The sequence below is a fragment of the Ovis aries genome, chromosome 9, assembly GCF_016772045.2.
Source record: "Ovis aries strain OAR_USU_Benz2616 breed Rambouillet chromosome 9, ARS-UI_Ramb_v3.0, whole genome shotgun sequence".
Lineage (NCBI taxonomy): Eukaryota > Metazoa > Chordata > Mammalia > Artiodactyla > Bovidae > Ovis > Ovis aries.
In genome coordinates this window covers 74,125,144-74,147,583 of record NC_056062.1, presented here as the reverse complement: position 1 = coordinate 74,147,583, position 22,440 = coordinate 74,125,144, and the positions used below count along the sequence as shown (strand labels likewise).

The 22,440-nt window shown below is 41.9% G+C and overlaps 1 protein-coding gene across 2 annotated transcripts in view; it reads left to right on the top strand.

The window, feature by feature from the left end:
* Nucleotides 1–22,440, top strand: part of FZD6 (frizzled class receptor 6) — a 36,686-nt gene that overhangs the window by 3,191 nt on the left and 11,055 nt on the right. For both annotated transcript variants that reach the window (XM_015097888.3, XM_015097887.3), the window contains exon 3: nt 21,718–21,914. In XM_015097888.3, the coding sequence (XP_014953374.3) occupies nt 21,718–21,914 (197 nt within the window). The remainder of the gene's footprint in view (nt 1–21,717; nt 21,915–22,440) is intronic.

The following is a 22,440-nucleotide window of genomic DNA, read 5'->3' as shown; positions in this document are numbered from 1 at the left end:
GACCCCCTGAAAGAGTTATTTTTTTATTTACCTAGCTTCTTTCCCAGGTAGTTTTGTGTCTGGACATACCCAAGAAATGTCCTCCTTTACTTGATTGCTGACACTACTAATTTCTTCATTATATAATCTTTCTCATGCACTAAACTTTCTCCTGCCCCTTACTATTGAGTTTTATTCCATAAGTCACTTTTCAGTTGGTTTAAGGATGTAAAAGAAAGATATCAAGCAATCACTTAATATCAGCATTAACCTAAGTCTACAAAAGAAGAAAGGGAAATGGAAAGGCAAAATAATATCAACCCAAGTCAGTCTTTGTTGCTCTCGTTCAGTCGCTAAGTCCTGTCCGACTCTTTGCAGCGCTATGGACTGCAGCATGCCAGACTTCCCTGTACTCTGCTGTCTCCTGGAGCTTGCTCAAACTCATGTCCATTGAGTCAGTGAATTCATCCGATCACCTCATCCTCTGTCACCCCCTTCTCCTTCCGTCTTCAATCTTTCCCAGCATCAGGGTCTTTTCCAATGAGTCGGCTCTTTACATCAGGCGGCCAAAGTCTTGGAGCTTCAGCTCTAGCTTCCCTGGAGGAGGGAATGGCAAACCACTCCAGTATTCTTGCCTGGAGAATCCCCATAGACAGAGGAGCCTGGCGGGCTACGTAGCCACCATGGGGTCACAAAGAGTTGGACACAACTGAAGCAACTTAGCACGCACACAAGGGACTTAAATATCATGCAGAGTTTCTTATCCTTTTTTGTGCCACTGATGCATTCTCAGAATTTTAAATAAAATGAGTAGGATTACAAAGGAAACCAATTATATTGAAATATACTTCTGTTTATAGCCCAGGTTGTATGTGTGAAGTGTGAAGTCGCTCAGTCGTGTCTGACTCTTTGCGACCCCATGGACTGTAGCCTACCAGGTTCCTCCATCCATGGGATTTTCCAGGCGAGAATACTGGAGTGGGTTGCCATTTCCTTCTCCAGGAGATCTTCCTGACCCAGGGACTGAACCCGGGTCTCTCACATTGTAGGCAGACGCTTTACCATCTGAGCCACCAGGGACGCTCAAGGTTAAGAAGCTTTGAATGTGTCGTTTATATAGGCGAAAAACTGAAGCCCCAAGAAGTTGTGATTTGCTTGTAATTTGAGCACTATGAAGCTAGAAGCTGTGATTTGAGCACTATGGTCTGATGTAGTCTTCTCTGTCACCATGGACCATAGTGTCATTTTAAAACTATTTTGTGTATTTTTTTTTACCCTTGACCTTATTGGATAACAACAACAAAAAAATACTCCCTAAGATTAGAATGTCATGTGTTAATTTCAGTCTTTGCTGCTTCTTTATAAACCTCAATACAAATTAAGCTGGGAGATTTTTTTTAACCTCTAATCAGTTTTACCTTTCTCTTTCTCATCCATGCCTTGGATACAAAGTCTCGTCAGAGTTTTTAGATCGAAAATAAAATCTTTTGGCTTCAGTCTGTCCCCTCTGGTGGTGCCAAAGTGATTTTATTGATATACAAATGTGTGCAGTCCTCTCTGGGGTTAAAATTCTTTATTTCCCTAAAGCCAGAAAAATACAGACCTGACCAACATGGCACCCAACATTCTTTGTATGTGACCCTGCCTTCCTGTCCAGCTTCCCATCTCGCCCCTTCCCGCATTATACACTCTGCTTCAGCCAAACTGAGCTGTTTGTAGAACTCAGATTCCTGTTATTCCCTCTCACTTCCATACGTTTGCATATATTGTATCCACTGCCTCAATACCTGCCCTTCTTCATCTGCTCAGTCTTTTCAGGTCTCAATTAAAGTAACTCTATGTCTAGTGAAGCCTTCCTTTCACTTTTCTCCCAAGCATATTTAATCAACTCACTGTACACTCTGATAGTACATAATCTATGCAAGTGTCCTTGTACTTAACATGCTGTAGTACACTTCCTTACACAGCTCTCTCATGAGCTTGTGAGCTCATTGAGAGGAGGGATGTTTATTCTTTTCTATCTCTAATGCCTAGTACAATGCCTCTGAGCCTGGTAGATGTTCAAGAAAGGCTGACTAAAGGAAAAGGAGATGTTTCCTATTCTAATAAATCAGCAAAGAGAATTTTCCCTCCAAATCTTTACCTTCCTCTGTATCTTCTGCAGAGTCTAAGTGAAAGGCACTCATATCTTTCGATGGTTTACATATCAGCCACCTTTGATCTGCCTGAGCTAGTTCTAATAAAATACATCAGTTGTGTCATCTGTGTTCATTCACATACTAGCTTGACATGTATTTATTTTTAATTGAAAGGATTAGATTTTTAACTAACCCTTTAACTAATTTAAATTTTATATTTATCTATGTGATATGTAAGAATCTTTTGATTGGACCATTGTATCATCAACCATATGTGTCAGATTTCTTTTCAAATGTTGTCTTTGAGTATTTATAGTCCAGTCAAGTATTAAATTATAACGGAATATAAAGGGGCTTTTATTTTTGAAAAGTGTTTTATAACTTCTCTGAAGAACTGATGGGGTTTTACACCTCCAACCCAATTGCTTTGGATTCCTGCTGGTCCCTGTTGAATTTCCAGTGTTCACTGTGAATCAATGTCAGGATGCTTTCCTGGTGTAATGTTAGGGGCTTCCCTGGTGGCTCAGACGGTAAAGACTCTGCCTGCAATGCAGGAGACCCTGGTTCAATCCCTGGGTCAGAAAGATCCCTTAGAGAAGGGAATGGCAACCCACTACAGTATTCTTGCCTTGAGAATTCTGTGGAAAGAGAAGCCTGGCAAGCTCCAGTTCATGGGGTCGCAAAGAGTCAGACACGACTGATCTACCAACACTATCACTATCACTAATGTTAGGATGAGGGGGTGAAGAATTATCTGTTGACTGTGGCAATCAATTGTGCCTTCATAGCTATCATGAATTTCGTGTAAGTCAGGAGATCTGTTTCCTTCCTCTTTTATGCCTTGGTTTCCATTATGTGTGATGACTGTCCTGTTTTATAGAATTTGTGGTTGTTGCTGATCTGTGATTATATGAGATGGTTTAGGCCAAAGTGGTTTGTCAAAATTTAGTTCAGAGACCAGCAGCTTGTGAGCTTGTTAGAAGTGCAAGTTCATGGACCCCATCCCAACCTATTGAACCATGATCTGTGAAAGTAGAGCCCAGGAAACTGATAACAAGCTGTTCAGGTGTTTCTTATGAACATTAAATTTTGAGACCCACTCGTTTAGAACAGGGAATGCAAACTTTTTCTGTAAAGGGCGAAATAGTAATTTTGGCTTTGCAAAACATTCGGTCTCTGCCACAGCCATTCAACTCCTCAGTTGTAGCATATAACAAATGAGTGTGGATGTGTTTCAATAAAGCTTTATTTACAAAAACAGCGCATCATTTTTGGCCCACAGGTTATAATTTGCTGAACCCTGGTTTAAAGTACTTGAAAATCTTCTTAAGGATTACATACATACAGCATGTAATAAGTAATCATTATTGTGGGTTCTTATTAATATGTTACTGTATGTGCTATATGTTATTTACTTTCCAGATAAATTTTTTTAAAGTCAAATTTATCACAAACCAAAGGGTCTGACCAAGATATCCTGGTCCTTTAGTTCTGTTTCAGAGATTACCTGAAATAAAGGACTGATTTTTTTCCCCCTTATTTTATTATCTGAGGCTGAAGTGATTTGTATTACAAAGAGTTAATTTACAATTCTGAGAAGCTACTTGGCTTTATAATGAAAAGGATGTTGTACAGTGTAACTCTCCAAGTGTAAAAACAAATGGTTGCTGGTTTTCCATTGTGTTGCTTTTTGTTTCATATCTAGAGCATTGTTTCTCAAATTGTGAGGTTGATGTCCCTTGAGAGACTGATTTCATGCAAAAAGAGCTGAGACTGATCTAGGGAAAATGGAAACCGGAATATTGTATTTTTCTTTTTGAATTGCCTACGTTAAGGCCTAGGCAAAAGCTAAGTCAAGTATTGTGTTTGGAACAGCATGTGGTTGTTCCACTTTTGAAAGGTCTAAAGGGAAGTGAGCCAAAAAAACCCTTTCCTTTCACCTGTTAATATGCACTATTAAAATGTCTCTATTCAGTTAGAACTAAGGGGATGGAGAAAAACTGTATAAACAGACTTTTAAGAAAAAAGTCAGCTTCTATTGGGCATTGGTTTCTAAACATATTCATCTGCTTTTTGATGAGTCTAGTGAACCCCTCTTCTATCCCATGCAAAAGGAAATGTTTAATATGACTAACCTCTGTATTTTTTTAGGGAAGACTTTCTGAAAATAAGTTTAACTATTCTGAAAGTCATGTATTGAGTCATTTAAAGTGAAATAGATATGGAAAAGTATTCCAGATCAGTTGTGTGTATAATGGCCACTGTTGCATTTTAAATGAAGATATAAACTTACCTTCCTTCCTGACATTGTTCTGCATTAAAAGAAAGAGCGCCTTGACCACTTCTGAGTCTGCAGAATCAAGGTTAGACCTGTATGGAAATAGGGGACAATATTTCTCCTAGGAGTCTCTGCTGGTAGGCACAAGGTTCCTAGGGCCATTCCTTGACATTCCGCAGTCTAGGATATTGTGATTTCAGGAGAGCCTTCCACAACGGGATGTGGTTCTTTTAGACCATGGGAAGACTATTGTGTTGTGATTATCACCTTTCCTTGAGAATGCAGCTTGTAGATATTAAATTTTTATTACTCTAGTTTATATATTTGTTATGTATTCATTCATTGATGTTTGTTCAAGGTGTACCTGAATGTGAATTATAGTCTTTCAAGTTATAAGTTTTCTTCCAGTGAAGTCTCTGCCCCTTTATCTCTCTCCTCCTTCTGGGACCCTTATAACGCAAATGTTAGTACACTTGATGCTGTCCCAGAGGTCTCTTAAAGTATCCTCATTTTTAAAAATTCTTTTTCCTTTTTTCAGTTCAGCTTGGGAGATTTTTACTCTGTATTCCAGTTCACTGATCTGGTCCTCTGTATTATCTGATCTACTGTTTATTTCTTGGAGTATATTTGTTTCTTTCAGTTATTATATTCTTCAGTTCTGTTTAATTCTTCTTTATAATTTTAAGCTGTATTAAATTTCTCACTGTATTTATCCATTCTTCTGAATTCATTTGAGCATCTTGTGGTCATTATCTTGAACTCTTTATCTGATAGATTGCGTATTTCCACTGTACTCAGTTCTTACGAGGTTTTGTCTTGTTTCTTCATTTGGATCATATTCCTCTGTCTCTTCATTTTCCCAAATCCTTGTGCTTGTTTCTATGTACTAAGTAGGTCAGTTATGTTTCCCAGTCTTGGAGAACTGGTCTTATGTAGGAGACATCCCATGGGGCCTGGCAGATCACTCCTCTCTGGTCTCCAGGGCCATATGCTCTGAGGGTATCCACTGTGTGGGTCCTCCTGGTGTGACAGGCCTGACTACTGTGGGCACCCTGGTAGGTGGGTCTGGTCCCTGGCCCTACTGGCTGCCACATCCCTGCCTTGTTTGGTGGCCACCAGTGGTAGTGGACCCCCCACTATGAATAGGCTAGAGGGAAGACTCAAAAACGGCACTTGCCAACACCATTGTCCTCGTGGTAGAATGAGCTTCCCAAGTGGGTGCCGCCAGTGTCTATTTCCCCTGGAGGAGTCCCTTGCCTTCTGCCTCTCTGGGAGGCTAAGATCAGGAAGGTGGTCTTACCGGTCACGTTACTGCCTCGGCACTGGCACTGGGAGTGTGTGCAGCTCTGTATGTGCCCTTTGAGTGTGGAATATCTCTTTCTTGCATCTCTCCAGCTTTGCTGTGTGCAGCGCTGCTGGCCTTTAAGGCTAGGGATCCTGGGCTCTCATCTTCCCAGTGTGAGACCCCTGGTTAGGGAGCTGATGTAGGGCTAGGACGCTCACTCCTGGGGAAAACCTCTGCAGTTGTGACTATCCTTCCGTTTGTGGGTTGCCTACCTTGGGGAGTCGATCTTGACTGTGCTATATCACTACCTCCCCTACCTGTCTCATTGTGGTTCTTTCTTTATGTCTTTAGTTGTGGAAAATTTTTTCTGCTAGTCTTCAAGTCGTGTTCATCAGTAGTTGCTGTGTACATAGCTGTAATTTTGGTGTGCCTGTGGGAGGAGGTGAGCTCAAAGCCTTCTGGCTCCACTGTCTTGGCCACACTCTCTAAGTTATAAGTTTATTCTTTTTAATATTTATTTTTATTTGTTTGTTTCGCTGTGTTGGATCTTAGTTGTGGCATGTGGAATCTAGTTCCCTGACCAGGGATCAAACTTGGACCCCCCTGGGAACGCCAAGTGTTAGCTACTGGACCACCAGGGAAGTTCCTCTAAGTAGGGGGGACTTAAGTAACAAATTTTACTTAAATTTGTTACTTAATTTTGCTTAAATTTATTACTTAAATCCCCTTAAGTAACAAATTTTAAATTTAAAGATTGACTCTTCAGTGGATAGATTATTTTGCAGTGCCAAGAACTTAATATATATTTGTTTAATTTCCAAAAGAAAGCTCTTTTGGAGAAATAGTTTAAAATGTATGGTGCTCACTGCTTTGTTGCTGCAGTTATTCCGTACTCAGTCATGTCCACCTCTTTAATGACCCCATGGACTGTAGCCTGCCAGGCTTCTCTGTCCATGCGATTCTCCAGGCAAGGCTGCCATTTCCTACTCCAGGGGATTTTCCTGACCCGGGGATCAAACCCATGTCTCCCGTGGATTCTTTACTGCTGAGCTACCTAAGTACTTTAAAAGTAATAAGTTTTCTGTTGTGGAAATAATGCACATTTCTGCTTATTATTCTTTTCTTATATCCCAGGCCCTGCTTTGCATTTTTAAAAAAAGAAGTTGACTTGCCTGAGATTGGTCACATTCATGATAATAAGTGGCAAAGTTTTCACCACTTGATTATATACTAGTCAATTAACATTCTCAAAAATTTACTCTAGACTCTTGTAACCACTTTGAAAGTATTTGCTCTGTGAAGTGTAAACGGTTGAGGACCCCTTTAGCTCTTTAGTGAGTCTGTTTCCTAGCTACGGTGCACCACTTTCGTTTCAACCATTTTTTAAACTTCTTCACATTCTCTGTTTTCATTACTGTCACTGGAACTTGGATTTCTTTTTGGTGACATATTAAGGTAGGAAATAAAGCTCTTAGCACTTCTTGAGTTACTGTGCGTATCACCAGAAGTAGAAAGCACAAATCCTAAGCTCAGAATCAGATGCGTGACAGTCACTTGGCCTTGGTCACTAGTAAAGTGGCTTCTTCCATGTACCAGGGGCTTCAGAAAAGTAACAGATGTTTATATAATCTTGTTTTAGGACAAAGGGAGGCAAGGTATAGACAAGACACTACCACAAGAGCACTCTGCAGAGGCTTAGCTCTACATATTTTGATATTTTTTAAAATAAAAATATTTTTCCTCCTCAGATTCCTCTGTATTAGCCATCTAACCCAGAGTTTCTCTTCAGGATCTTACAGCAACAGCAAGCCCAGGTCCATGCTATGGTTCTTTCCCTTATCATGTGATTACAGCATGGGGAGCTAGCCAGTGTGTTTTAAGGAAAAGGTGGAGTATGGCGAAGTACGCGTTCTGAGGGTATGAGCTATAGCTTTCCCTTGTCTTTTGAGTTCTACTCCGGCCACTTGAAGAAGGAATGCTATTGGCTACACCTGATGTCATAAGTAGATCAGCAGATAAACCCAGTTCATGAGCGGTCTTGGGCTGATTATCTCCAGGTGTTCCATAGATGTGTCCAGTGTCTGCCAGGAACCGTTAGTAGAATCAAGGTGGGAGGTCCCTTTTATTATGTAGGGTTAATATCTTCATTGGAATGTATCTATGGCCTCACCAGCTTTCTGTCCTGAATAAGACGGGCTAGTGTGATGTCCTATGAAACAGTAATATGCTTAGAGTCTCCAGTCTCTGGTCAAATGAAATTAGGGCACAGAGCTGAAGAGCTGATGTTACTCTAAGGTAGTGTTCCTCACCCTCTAGCATGCATCAGAATCGTCTGTAGGGCTTGTTAAAACACAGATCACTGACCCCACCACCCGAATTAGTAGGTTGGATGCGGGATGGAGAATTTGCCTTTCTAACAGATTTCCAGGGGCTGCTGCTGCTGCTGTTTCAGGAAACACTCTGAGAATGCTCTGAGGCAAGTTGGTGAAGACGTGTTGCTCTCCTTGCTAAGGTGAAAGGAAATTCCTTTTGGAGGAAAAAGCATTGGCCAGATTCAAGCTGCATATGTGTTGCCAAGGGTGTACTGATTTGTTGCATTAAAGAGACCACATCTGGAAAACTACCTTATACATTTGATTAAGATCGCTCAAGACAATATATTAATAACCTATCCAGTTAAAATGGACAGATGCCAAGAATTGCTACCCATGAATATGGGCATTACTTACCTCTGAAAGCCCCATCTGCAGTATTGCTTTTGATTTCCTGCTATGGTAGAGGGAGATCTCTAATATTTTTCATTTGACTACTTCAACCATAAAAATGTTTATCCAGGAAGCCAGTATGGTACTTGGGCAGACTATGAGTCTTGGGCAGCTTCTAGGGCTGGGAAAGCCAGTGAACATAACTTCCAAGGACAGGAGAGGGGATGAGAGAACTCCAGTTGCCAGGGTCTAGCTCATGGGTCATGTCCTCCCCATTATCTTCTCCAACAAGATCCCACCAAGCCCCTGTTAAAACCCACTGATCATCTGACCCCTAAAAGACCAGCTCTGAAGCTACCACATTAAATCTAGAATCAATACATTTGTGTCAATATATCTTAGCCCCATCTAAAATTTCATCCTTTCCTCCATAATCTAGCACCCTCAAACCAATGTAAATGTATAGTGTCTTATAAACAATATATACTCCTTTTTCCAGATTTAGTTTGACTTAACTGTTCCAGAGCACAGTGGGTAGAACTCTACCTACAGATGAAGACATTGAAGAATGGTGGGAATGGGTATGAGGCTATTTATTTTCTTTTCTTGTTACAAAGTATATCTTTCAGAGGAGTGCCCCAGCAGAAAAGGGATGAGGGTCTGCCTTGAGGGCTGTGGGTTCAGAATCCTGCATGGATACTCTGAACCTTGTCATGTACCCCCACGTCACATCTTGAGGTCCCACTCATCACAGTATCCCTCCTTATCACTATATTGTTAGATCTCTTATATGAAAGGGAAGCAAATTTAAGTGATATAATTTGGCAGCCTGCAGGATCAGTCTGTACCTTTGGTTTTCACCTTCAGCCTTGAGATAGTAAAGCGGTACTGAAGCCAGTGGATGGTCTGTGTGACTGAGCCCAGTTAAGGCCTCTGTATAAGCCTTTAAGATTCTGGCGGGCAGGTGCGGAGGTCTCATCATCTTGCAACTGCCCAAGACAGGCCTCGTGTGTATGTTTTCTTGCTTACTAAAGGTGGCACCTACCAGTCTGGAGTGGCCTTTGATCCTTGTGTTGCACCCCACACCTTGAACCGAGAATTCAGGGGTGCCAGTTTGTCACTTTCTTCCTAAGCCAACAGTGCCCTTAGAAGCACTCACTTCAGCCCGTGGGCCTTGAGTACATGATGCTCTTTATGCATTTCTTGGCTTCTCTGGTAGCAGAAGTTCTTTGAATCCGAGTGATTATAAGATAACGCAGTTAATTGCTTTTCTGCTACATACCATGGACTTCCAGATTTCCATCTTTAAACACTGATAGAATTTTCACTCGCTTTTGGCCCCAGTTAGGCCGGAAAACTAGTTCTAGAATGCTTCTCATTTCACTGAGGTCATTTACAACTCATTCTTTATATCATTGCCAAGCTGGCTGGTCTTCTTGGTTACAAACAATAGAACCCCACTTTGACTAACTGAAGCAGAAAATGGATGGATGTTGGGTGGCTTGTCGGATCATTGGAGAGGCTGGAGAACCATAGAGAAGCAAAGAGGAAGAACACACAGTTAAGATCAGGCCACAGGATCACCCCCTCACCAGTGCCAGTGGGCACTTCCTGAACCATTGTCCCTGGACACTTACTTTGGCCCCGTGGATATTACTGATCCCATTGCAAATGCATCAAGTAATCCGACTGTTCTTTTGTACAAGAATCTCAACACCTGGAAGAATGGCCTAGCTTAAAAATCGTGTCTGTATTTTTGTTGTCAGGTTGCATCCATCCTTAGCTTTGTGCAGCCGCCCACCTACTTTGGGATTCCCCAGAATCGTACTGCTGGGCAGATGGGAATGAGCTCAGTACAGAGTTAGTTAACTGACAAGGAGAAATGTTCATCGTAGTACCACCAGTTGCTTTGAAATGTATGTCCACCTCTGCTATTCACACTTTGTCAGCTTCTTCATAAACTTTTTGAGACACAAAGTGTCCTTAGAGGCCATCCTGGAGTTCGTCACATTCATTTTCCTGACGAATGTTCTGAGACTCAAAGACAGAAAGTTTGCTGCCAAAGGTGACACCAATAGTTCATGGCAGAGCTGGGACCATAACTATAGTGCTGGCATTATTTCCACCAAAGAATTAGATGACATCCTGCCATGCTAAATACTAGTTAAATAACATGGTGATATTCTGAGTACAAGATTAAGGACGCAGGAAATGTCACAGTGAGTCATGTTAGTAGTCTTTCCATCTCAGTTAAGGCTTGGTTTCTGAGAATGAAACCCAGGACATTTTTATGGAAGAACATAGATGATTTCCATCAAGAATTTTATTTAAAAGATGAGGGAAATATGCTTCTTCTGTTTTTTCAACCATTTGGGATGAGTTCATTAACAGGCTGACTACCCATTATTTAAAGTGCTATTATGTGTTATAAAATTACCTGTTCCAGAATTACCAGCTTCAGGAGGTGCATGTATCATCCAGAATATGATAAACATAGTTTAAGGTTTTATTGTCTTGAGTAATGTGTCCCGTGAACATTGGTTTTGTTTTGTGCTAGGTGACTCAGTTCTCTTTTGATATCCTTCTTCGCCTCCGCTCACATTGGCCTTCCTGCCTGTGTCGTGCTTTGGGGAAGAGCAGTTTTCAGGGAGAGCTGGGTGGCAGCTTAGCATCAGGGTTACAGAGGACAGATCTGGAGTTGTATGGACCCAGGCTCCTACCCTGGTTGCCTCTTACTACTTATTGACTCTCTAGAAGGTGCTCTTGGAGTCTCTGTTTCCCCATCTGTGAGGTGGAAATAAGAATGTCCCTCTCACAGACTTGCTGTGAAAAGACCTGGTATATGAAAAAGCACAGTGCCTGGTTTATGGTAGGTGCTGAATAAATCAAAGCTCTCATTTACTATCAGTAACATTAGCTCAGGGATAAGGCCCTTAAAGTCTATTTCAGACTGGTTGTGGGGATTGCAAAAACAATTTCAATAAGAATTGGATTCCATGTTCTCACTTGTAGTCTGAAGGTTTGGATTAGGTAGGTGCTTTGCTGATGTGGTCTCTGGAGGTGCTCTGAGGTTACTGGAGGGAAAGGGGAACAGTGAGAGGTGTCTCAGAGGGAGGGCTTCCTGTTCAGCCAGTGCAGCTGTGCTTTTATTTACTGAATGTATTACGCCTCTTTGTACTTCTTACTTAGAGAAACTATTCCTTGGCAGAATGCACACATATATACACACGTTTTAAAAGCAAAGTCCCTCCCAAGTCTAAAATTCTAAACGGCTATTAGCTTGTAACGGAGCGTGAACATTAGTAGTCCACACTGGATCGGATCTTAAGACACGCTTGCTTTGTCCTGTACGTTATTTTACATGCTCACATTAAATTTTCTTTTTATTTGAAGACTTCTCATACAAATCCAGATTCTGTTTTCTTATGAAAACTTGAAATACCGGAGAGTTCTGTGTTCCCACTCCCTGATAACAGTCCACTAGAAGTGAGTCGCAGCTGCTACCCAACTACTCCTACCCTTTTGAATTTATCTGCCTGGCCACTAAAGGTGTCTTGAGTTGTCAACATCTGATTTATCCCTGTGGATTGCATAAACAACAACGTTATTGGATTAACCAATGTTGACACCGTAGAAGAATTAGACAGAGCATGTGACTTGCCTTATTTGCCCCATAAGAAAATTGTTTTAATATAGCAAAAGGTACTGGAGAAGGCAATGGCAGCCCACTCCAGTACTCTTGCCTGGAAAATCCTGTTGATGGAGGAGCCTGGTGGGCTGCAGTCCATGGGGTCGCTAAGAGTCAGACAAGACTGAGTAACTTCACTTTCACTTTTCACTTTCATGCATTGGAGAAGGAAATGGCAACCCACTCCAGTGTTCTTGCCTAGAGAATCCCAGGGACGGGGAAGCCTGGTGGGCTGCCGTCTATGGGGTCACACAGAATCGGACACGACTGAAGCAACTTAGCAGTAGCAGCAGCAAAAGTTACATGTGTTAGTTTCATTTTGTCCATCCAGGACAATAATAGTTCTAAAGTGCTGACCCTCAATTTATTTATAGCTCTTGGGTTAGAAGACTTAAACGCAGTGTGTTTTAATCCTTTCCATCATAAGATTCAATTTCCAGAGACTCAGAATTTGTAGGAACTAGGCTCTCTTGGGACAGCAAACAAAGAGGTAACTACCACGAGTTGCTCATGCCTCCCCTGTTCCACCCCAGTCCCAGAAGAGGATACTCACACAAGCTGGGCATTCTCCCCCTCGGGACAGAGAAAATGGATAAAGTACTCTACTATTTGCTCTCCGGCAAGCTCCTGTTAGGTGATTTAGGCTTCAGGATCATTCAAATAAGTATCAAATTCAGCATCATTCAAATAAGAGAGATGCAGTGTATCTCCCTTATTTCCCTCATAGCTCAGTTGGTAAAGAATCTGTTTGCAACGCAGAAGACCCCAGTTCAATTCCTGGGTTGGGAAGATCTGCTGGAAAAGGAATAGCCTACCCACTCCAGTATCCTTGGGCTTCCCTTTTGGCTCAGCTGGTAAAGAATCGGCCTGCAATGCGGGAGACCTGGGTACAATCCCTGGGTTGGGAAGATCCCCTGGAGAAGAGAAAGGCTACCCACTCCAGTATTCTGGCTTGGAAAATTCCATGAACTATACTGTCCAAGGGGTCACAAAGGGTTGTACACGACTGAGCAACTTTCAGTGTATAATCATGGCAGCCCTCTCTTTGCTCAGTCACTTGCCCCATCAGGGCAAGGTGAACTCTGCACTGGTCCAAAATCCTCCACAGCTCTTGTCCTCTAATAGTTTGGCATGCCTTTAAACCAGACTTGTTAATTGCAATGTATTCCTTGGAAGGAAAGTTATGACCAACCTAGATAGCATATTAAAAAGCAGAGACATTACTTTGCCAACAAAGGTCTGTCTAGTCAAGGCTGTGGTTTTTCCAGTGGTCATGTATGGATGTGAGAGTTGGACTATAAAGAAAGCTGAGCACCGAAGAATTGATGCTCTTGAACTGTGGTATTAGAGAAGACTCTTGAGAGTCCCTTGGACTGCAAGGAGATCCAACCAGTCCATCCTAAAGGAGATCAGTCCTGAGTGTTCATTGGAAGGAATGATGCTAAAGCTGAAACTCCAATACTTTGGCTACCTCATGCGAAGAAGCTGAGTCATTGGAAAAGACCCTGATGATGGGAGGGATTGGGCGCAGGAGGAGAAGGGGATGACAGAGGATGAGATGGCTGGATGGCATCACCGACTCGATGGACATGAGTTTGGGTAAACTCTGGGAGTCGGTGATGGACAGGGAGGTCTGGCGTGCTGCGATTCATGGGGTCGCAAAGAGTTGGACATGACTGAGCAACTGAACTGAACTGAATCACATCTCATATTTACTTACTAATTTTTTTGTCTACTTGGTCTTTCATTTACTAAGAACTATGCATTGAAATTTCCCATTGTGATCATGGAATTATCCACTTCTCCATGTAGATTTGTTGCTTTGCATTTTGTATATTTTGTGCCATTTTATTAGGTTAATGCAGTGCTCAGCAGTGTATTTTAAAGTTTATCTGTTGCAGTTTGTCTGGAATCTGAATGTTTTGTGGCCAGAGATGTTTAATTGGTCACAGTGCTGAAAGTAGAAGTCTTCATTCTCCTTTTGATTTTTCAGAGATATCGCAGTGTTCATAGTTCACTGATGAGACCCTTTCCCTATTTTTTGTGTAGCTATAGATTTTCTATTTTATCTTTAAACATTTTCTCACATTTCAGTGGCGTTTGGAAAGAAAGAATATATTATATAAGATCAGTGCATTCCCCCTTGATTCAGGTTTTTCATCTTACTCTACATGTTCTCTTTGGATAATTTCATTCAGTCGTTTTAGTTACCATTTTTATAATGATGACTTGCAAATCTGTAACCTTAACCTAATCTCTTATCTGCAGAGCTCTTTTTATTTAACTTCCTGTTAGTAGATACAGACACTCACTTGTCCCATGGGCAATTCTTACTGTCCATCAATAGGAGAATGGATAAGCAAATTTTGATATAGCCATATAGCAATAGAGTGTTTGTGTTAATCTCTCAGTCGTGTCCAATTCTTTGCAATCCTTTGAATTGTAGCCTGCCAGGCTCCTCTGTCCATGGAACTTTCCAGACAAGAATACTGGAATGACCTGCCATTCCCTTTTCCAGGAGAACTTTCAGACGCAGGGATCAAACTCAGTTCTCCTGCATTGCAGGCAGATTCTTTATCATCCATCAGGAAGCCCAGTACAGTAGAGAACCACTCGGCAGTTGTAAAGAATGAAGTGTTGATGTACACAACAGCGTGATGAATCTCGAAATGATGCTAAGGGAAAGAAGCCAGACAAAAAAGAATACATACTGTATGATTCCCTTCATGTAAAATTCTAGAAAAATACCACTCTATAGTGATAGAAAACAGATCAGTGATTGCCAGGGAAGGTTATGGCTGGGAGAGGGGGTGTTGATGAGAGAGGGGATAGGAGGGAGGGATTACCAACAGGCAAGAGGAAACTTCTGGATGGATAAATTGGTACCTTGATTATGGCAATGATTTCAAAACCTATCAAAGAATGCACTTTATGCATGTTCAGTTTATCATACATCAATTATACCTGAATAAAGTTGGGAAAAAACCCTCAGAATTAAGGACTTTAAACAGGAAAACAGCAGTCCTTGCCCACTGTTCTCTATCTCCACCCAGTCCTCCTCCCTCGTGGCAGGTACTTTGAGCTCTTTGGGGTATTCCCCCGCTATGTAGGCCATATTCTACCTAATATGCTTAGTTTGTTGTTTATTGATGTATCAGTTTACAACTTCAGGCAGCGTCTGTTCAGTCTTTCAGTCTTTCCTCCATTATGGTAGTTGATAATTTATTTATCTTATTCTTCCACTTTTATTTCTCTCAACCTGATGCAATATGATACCCTGCTGAATCGAGTAGTATACTTTGATTACATTGACTTCTGTAATACCTATGCCCCCGCCCCCCCCCCCCGCCTCCGCCTATTAATCCCCCCGCCCCCTCCCCCCAGTTAATGCAGCATTTGCATCTCTCCCCATTTGCTTTGTTTCCTGTGTACCTATGGCTAATTTTTTTCAGATGTTCCAGCAGACTTGTTAGACATATAGCAGTAATTATCCCAGGTGCTGAGAGTATCATATAATCTGTCAGCTCCAGTCCCCCACTTCCAGCCCCTTGGAGGTCTTCCTCCTCCAGCTGTCTGTCTGTCCTTTTATCAGTACGCTCTGGCTGCTCGGTTTAGAGTCTCAGGGGTGGTACTGTGGCTTCCTCTTGCCATTCTTAGTGTTGGGTCTACTAATTCCTGAGTCCCGTGTCATTTTCCTTCCTGATTTATCCATATACTCCTTCAGTTGGTTTTAGGAATACTATATCCTCTAGTTGCTTCCTTCAAAGGCATATTTGAAAGGTAAACATTTGCTTCCTCACAGGGCCCAAAAGATCATTATTTTACTGTCAGCTAAATGTTTGGTTGGGTGTAGAATTCTAAATTGAAAGTAATGCTCCTTCCAAATTTTATGAATTACTTCTGCATTGTCTTCTAACATCTGATATTATCAAATATTCAGAATTTAATTCCTTTGCATGTGGGCTATTTTTTTCCAGCTGGAAATATTTATGATCTTTTCTTCATCTTGATGGTTTGAAATTTTTTGACATGCCTTGTCATTGTTCATTCATTGCTCTGAATAGTTATCATTTGTTCAATAAATATTTATAGATAAATCACTCTACACTCACACAAATGGTTCTAGGCACTGTGGATACAGCAGTAAAAAAAAAAACAAACAAAATCCCTTCCCTTTTGGAATTTACCTTCTGACAGTGAAGGCAGAAATAAACTAGAGAATCTATCAGTCAGTTCAGTTGCTCAGTCATGTCCAACTCTTTCCAGTGCCATGGCCTGCAGTATGCCAGGCCTCCCTGTCCATCACCAACTCTCGGAGCTTGTGTAGACTCAGGTCCATCAAGTCAGTGATGCCATCCAACCATCTCACCCTCTGTCGTCCCCTTCTCCTCCTGCCTTCAATCTTTCTCAGCATCGGGATCTTTTCCAATGAGTCAGTTCTTCGCGTCAGGTGGCCAAAGTATTGGAGTTTCAGTTTCAGCATTAGTCCTTCCAATGAATATTTAGGACTGATTTCCTTTAGGATTGACTGGTTTCATCTCCCTGGAGTCCAAGGGACTCTCAAGAGTCTTCTCCAGCACGACAGTTCAAAAGCATCAATTCTTTGGCACTCAGCCTTCTTTATAGTCCAACCCTCACATCCATACATGACTACTGGAAAAGCCATAGCTTTGACTAGACAGACCTTTGTCAGCAAAATAATGTCTCTGCTTTTTAATATGCTGTCTAAGTTGGTCATAGCTTTTCTTCCAGGGAGCAAGCGTCTTTTAATTTCATGGCTGCAGTCACCATTTGCAGTGATTTGGGAGTCCAAAAATAAACTAGAGAATATATAAAACTGGTAATATAATGAGATGTCTGATAAGGACTATAAAGAAATATAAAACATAGTAATGAACCAGAGAAAGACAGTGTAATTTTTATGTAGGGCTGGCAGGGTCTGCCTCTCTGAGGTAACAGTTGAGCCAAGACACAAGCTGTGACTACCTGGAGGAAAAATGTTCCAGATGAAGGGAAAAGCAAATGCAGGATCCTGACATATACATGGAATGCCGAGAGGCAGAAAGCCAGTCTGGTGGCAGTGGAGTAAGAGAAAGAGTTAGAAAGTGAAACTGGAGACATAGCCAAGAGAACTTAAGGCCTTATAGGACTTAACAAGGACTTTGAATTTTTTTTCCTTTGGGGTCTTTTGGACAAGGATAAATTTGCATTTTAAAGAATCAGAGAAATTGTAAGATTAGCAAGAGTGGTAAGTAGTGAGACCTGTTGTTGTTTGGTTGCTCAACTCTTTTGCGACCCCATGGATTAGCATGGGAGGCTCCTCTGTCCCTCAGATTTACCAGGCAAGAATACTGGAGTGGGCAGCCATTCCCTTCCTTCTCCGGGGATCTTCGTGATGCAGTGATCGAACCTTCCTCTCCGAGACCCCTTCTTTAGAAGCCGGTTCTTTACCGCTGAGCCACCAGGGAAGCCCAGTGAGACCTGTCAGGACTATTTCAGTAGTCTAGGTGAAATATACACTGGCTTAGATGTACTAACTTAATAACGGTGAGTCCATATAGTCAAAGCTATGGTTTTTCCAGTAGTAATGTGAGAGTTGGACCATAAAGAAGGCTGAGCGCCGAAGAATTGATGCCTTCGAACTGTGATGCTAGAGAAGACTCTTGAGAGTCCCTTGGACTGCAGGGAGATGAAACCAGTCAATCCTAAAAGAAATGAGTCCTAAATATTCTTTGGAAGGACTAATGCTGAAACTGAAACGCCAATTCTTTGGCCACCTGATGCCAAGTGCCGACTCATTGGAAGAGACCCTGATGCTGGGAAAGATTGAAGGCAGAAGGAGAAGGGGACAGAAGAGGATGAGATGGTTAGATGGCATCACTGATTCAATGGACATGAGTTTGAGCAAGCTCTGGGAGATGGTGAAGGACAGGGAGGCCTGGCGTGCTGCAGTCCATGGGGGTTGCAAATAGTCAGACACAACTGAGTGATTGAACAACAACAGCAACAAATGGTCACATTTGAGATGTATTTTGAAGGGAGAGCCAATGGATTTGCTGATGGATTGGCTATGGAGTGAGGAAAGGAGAGGACTAGAGGATGAATCTTTGGATTCTTGGCCTGAGTAACTTGGCGAATGGTGGCACTAGCTCACTGAGATGGGAGACTAAGGCAGTGTTTGGCGGATAGGGCACAGTGGGTTTGAGTTGTGTTTTCGACGTGTTAGGTTTGAGATGCGTGTTGACAGCCAAGTGGAGTTGTCCAGAAGGCAAATGGTCATTCAAGTCTAGGATTCACAGGCGAGATAGAGGCCAGAAATTGTGAATCCTTCATGGAGAGATGGTGTTTAGTACCGTGATTCTGGATTTGTTTCTCCTGAGGAGTTGGGTATACAGAGAGTAGACAGAGGTCTGAGGAGTGAGCCCTGGAGTGCTTCAGTATTTCCAGTTGGGAAATGGAAGAAATCAGAAGAGTCATGGAAGAAATCAGAAGAAAGAGATCCACAGAAATTCAGGAAAATCCGTGTTGTAGAAGTCAGTTGAAAAAAGTATCTCAGGAGGAGGGCAGGATCTACTGTGTCAAATGTTAAGAGTTGAGTAGAATGAGGACTCAGAATTGACCATTGGACTTGACAATCTGAAGCTTATTGGTATCTCTGACAAGCAGTTTCACTGAAGTATGCACACAAAACCAGACTGGAGAGTGGGCTCGAAAGGAAATGGAAAAGCAGAACTGAAGAAAGTGGGTAAAGATAACTATTTTCAGGTTTTTTGTTTGTTTTTTTTTTTTTTATAAAGAGGAAGAAAAAAAAGAAATGATACCTGAGTTGGAGTGGGAATGGGGAGTCAAGGAAAGATTTTTTTTAATGGTTAGCGATAGTAGAGTAAGTTTGTATGATGGAATCACTGTAACAGAGGGGGGAAATTATTGCAAGAATAGGAGACCATTACCAGAGGAAAGTCCTTGATTAGGAATGTGGGAAGGGGTCCAGTGTACAAATGCAAGACTTGGTTATGAGTTCAGGCCGTTCAACCATTGAAATAGTAGAAGAGATTTGTGAGCGGTTAAGGAAATTATCTTCTGGTTATTTCTGACTCTTCAGTGAACTAGGAATCAAGTCATCGCCCGAGAAGAGAACACAGAAGAGTTGACTGGCATTTTAGCCCAGACATGTTTTAGAAGCGGGATTGCAATGTGCTGCCAACCTTTCCAGCGTGGAAATTGGCATCCTCCTGTTCTGAAAAATATTCTTAATTTCTCTATTTGATTGTCACCCCAATCCCATCTTCCTCGTTTATTTCCATAAGTCCTTTAGTCAGGAGTTGGACACTTAGACTGGTACTCCTATGGGCTGTCTCTTCTTTCAGCTCTATCTTCTAGTGCTTCTATAGAGTTTTTAATTTCAGCTATCTTATTTTAAAATTTTCCTTACCATCTTATTCTTTTTAATGGAAGCAGTAGCTTCTCATTTAACTTACTGAGCTTCTTGTTTGTTTTGTGGTTTGTTTTCTTCTCTTCCCTGGATAATCTGTTTCCTCCACGTTTCATTTTATCTGCTTGCTTATTTTAGTTTCTATCCTTCGTGGTGTTTTCTGCAGATGCCTGATGATGCCTGGCTGTCCAGTATGTTTGTGTGGGGCACTGAGAAGCTCTGTGTGAGTGAATGGGCCTTGTTACTGGTGGGCTTCATAGTAAGGTGAGCTCGAGGTCAACTAGCTTTTCCAGTGTCAGTGTGTAGAGGTCTTTTCTCCAAAGCTGTTGGGTTTTTTCCAAAGTTGGGGGATGCTAGGTATCTGCCGGTTTGCCGGCCTTTGGGAAACAGAGCAGGAGAAGGTGAGGGCTTCCTGTTTCCACAGGCAGCCTGTTCCTCAGTCCCTCCCTTCACTGTGGATCGTGCTTTTGCCCTGCTCTGTGCCTGATACCCAAGTGCCGAACGTCTAGTTCCATCTCTTCTGGAAACAGCCTTGGTAGGACGCAGTGGTCATCTGGCTGCCTGGTAGGGGTTGGAGGGGTGACATAGTGAGGAACTAACGTGTAAACGGTCCTCCAGTTGTAGCCTTTTATGCCACTCTGTGCTTCAAAGAACTGAGACTCTCAGATTCTTTAGGGCAAATGAATCAGCTCATCCTCATGTGAATCCCTCCATTCCAGCTTTGTCCCATTAAGCCACTTACCACTCCTCTAGTAGCCTTCTGTTGCTCAAGGTTTGGGGCTTTCCTTTTTGTTGTTTTGTTTCCTGTTTGTTCTTTGGAGGACTCTGATATGCTAAAGTAGTCTCTCTTGTTCGCTTACTAGTGGGTCTGTCCTGTTAGTAAGGAAGCAGGGAGGGGGGAAAGGAGATAACCATGTGTGCTCAGCCTACCGTGTTCTTCCAGAACCTAGCCACACTCCCTAAAGGGTGAGAGTCACAACAATTACATTTCTGGAGTACTTCATACCAGACTCTGTTCTAAGCGCCTTCCATTCATTAACTCTGTATTCATAACAATCGTGTGTGTGTATGTGTGTGTGGGTGTGTGTGTTAGTCACTCAGTCGTGCCCGCCTCTTTGCCATTGCACAGACTGTAGCCCACCAGGTTCCTTTGTCTGTGGAATTCTTCAGGCAAGAATACTGGAGTGGGTTGCCATTCTCTTCTCCAGGGGATCTTCCCGACCCAGGAACTGAACCCGGGTCTTCTGCATTGCAGGCAGAGGCTTTACCATCTAAGCCACTAGGTTGAATATTTATTGAGTATGTAACTATATGCTCAATGCTGTTCTAAGCGCTTTACATTTATTAACCTTGTATTCATAACAATCTTGTGAGATAAGTACTATTACTATTGCCATTTTACAGATGAAGAAACTAAGGCACAGTGACTTTAAGTAACCTGCCAGAGTTATAAAACTAGTAAATGTGGAGCTAGCATTCAAACACAGCTGTCAGACTGTAGACATCTCCTGCTTACAATTCTCCTAGGATCGCACTCCTTCTTTTATAATCCAAGCAATTTAGCATGTCATCTGTGCTCTCTGTGATCAGGTCAAGGAACCTCTTCAGTCTCATCTCTGACTACTCCATCCTTGACTTCAAGTCTTTGACCTTGTAATCTAGTCATAGTGAACTTCTTTCCCTGAATCCACCATATTCTTATGATCCTCATGCCGTTTTTCATGCTGTTCCTCCCACCCCAAACATTCCTTTATTCTCCAGTATGCTCAGTATAGTGATAGGATATCTTCAGATATACTTGCATGCATGCCCAGTCATGTCTGACTCTTTGCAACCCCATGGACTATCACCCACCAGGCTCCTCTGTGCATGCAATTTTCCATTCAAGACTACTGGAGTGGGTTGCCATTTCCTCCTCCAGGGAGCATATGCTTATAAATTGAATATTTGCATAATTTATTTCATCTACCAATCAACTCATACTTTTGATTTAACCCTAATGTCTGCTTGAAAATGCATAATTGTATAAATTAATATTCCACTGTGTATGAAGGGTTCTTATGTCTAATTAAACACTTATCTCCTCAGATTTGATTGTATTGAGAGTGAGATTTAAAATTCTTTTGGAGTCTAAGTGAAAAACTATATGCTAAAAAGTTTATTTGTTGTATTAAAATGTTTTCTAACCTTCTCTTATTGTTTTTTTAAATAGATTTTTCTTCCTCTTGCAAATCTGGAATGTTCACCAAATGTTGAAACTTTCCTTTGCAAAGCTTTTGTACCAACCTGCACTGAGCAAATTCATGTGGTTCCACCCTGTCGGAAATTCTGTGAGAAAGTGTATTCTGATTGCAAGAAATTAATGGACACTTTTGGGATCCGATGGCCTGAGGAACTTGAATGTGATAGGTAAATTATGTTTTCAGCTGAAAGTTACTGATGATATTTTCATATTGGTATTAATTTTCAAGAATGTTAGTGACAAGCTTTCATTATTTGTCAATGACTGTTTATTGCACACTTAATATATGTTAGGCACTTGTATATCAGCACTGTACACTGTGGTGAGCAAAACCAGACTTGGTTCTTATTTTTAGAGAACTTACAGTGGGGTGGGAGGAATAGAGAGTAATCAAATAAGCATAAAATTAAATGCACAATTTAGTTTAGTTCAGTTCAGTTCAGTTGCTCAGTCGTGTCCAACTCTGTGACCCCATGAATCGCAGCACGCCAGGCCTCCCTGTCCATCGCCAACTCCCGGAGTTCACTCAGACTCACGTCCATCGAGTCCGTGATGCCATCCAGCCATCTCATCCTCTGTCGTCCCCTTCTCCTCCTGCCCCCAATCCCTCCCAGCATCAGAGTCTTTTCCAATGAGTCAACTCTTCACATGAGGTGGCCAAAGTACTGGAGTTTCAGCTTCAGCATCATTCCC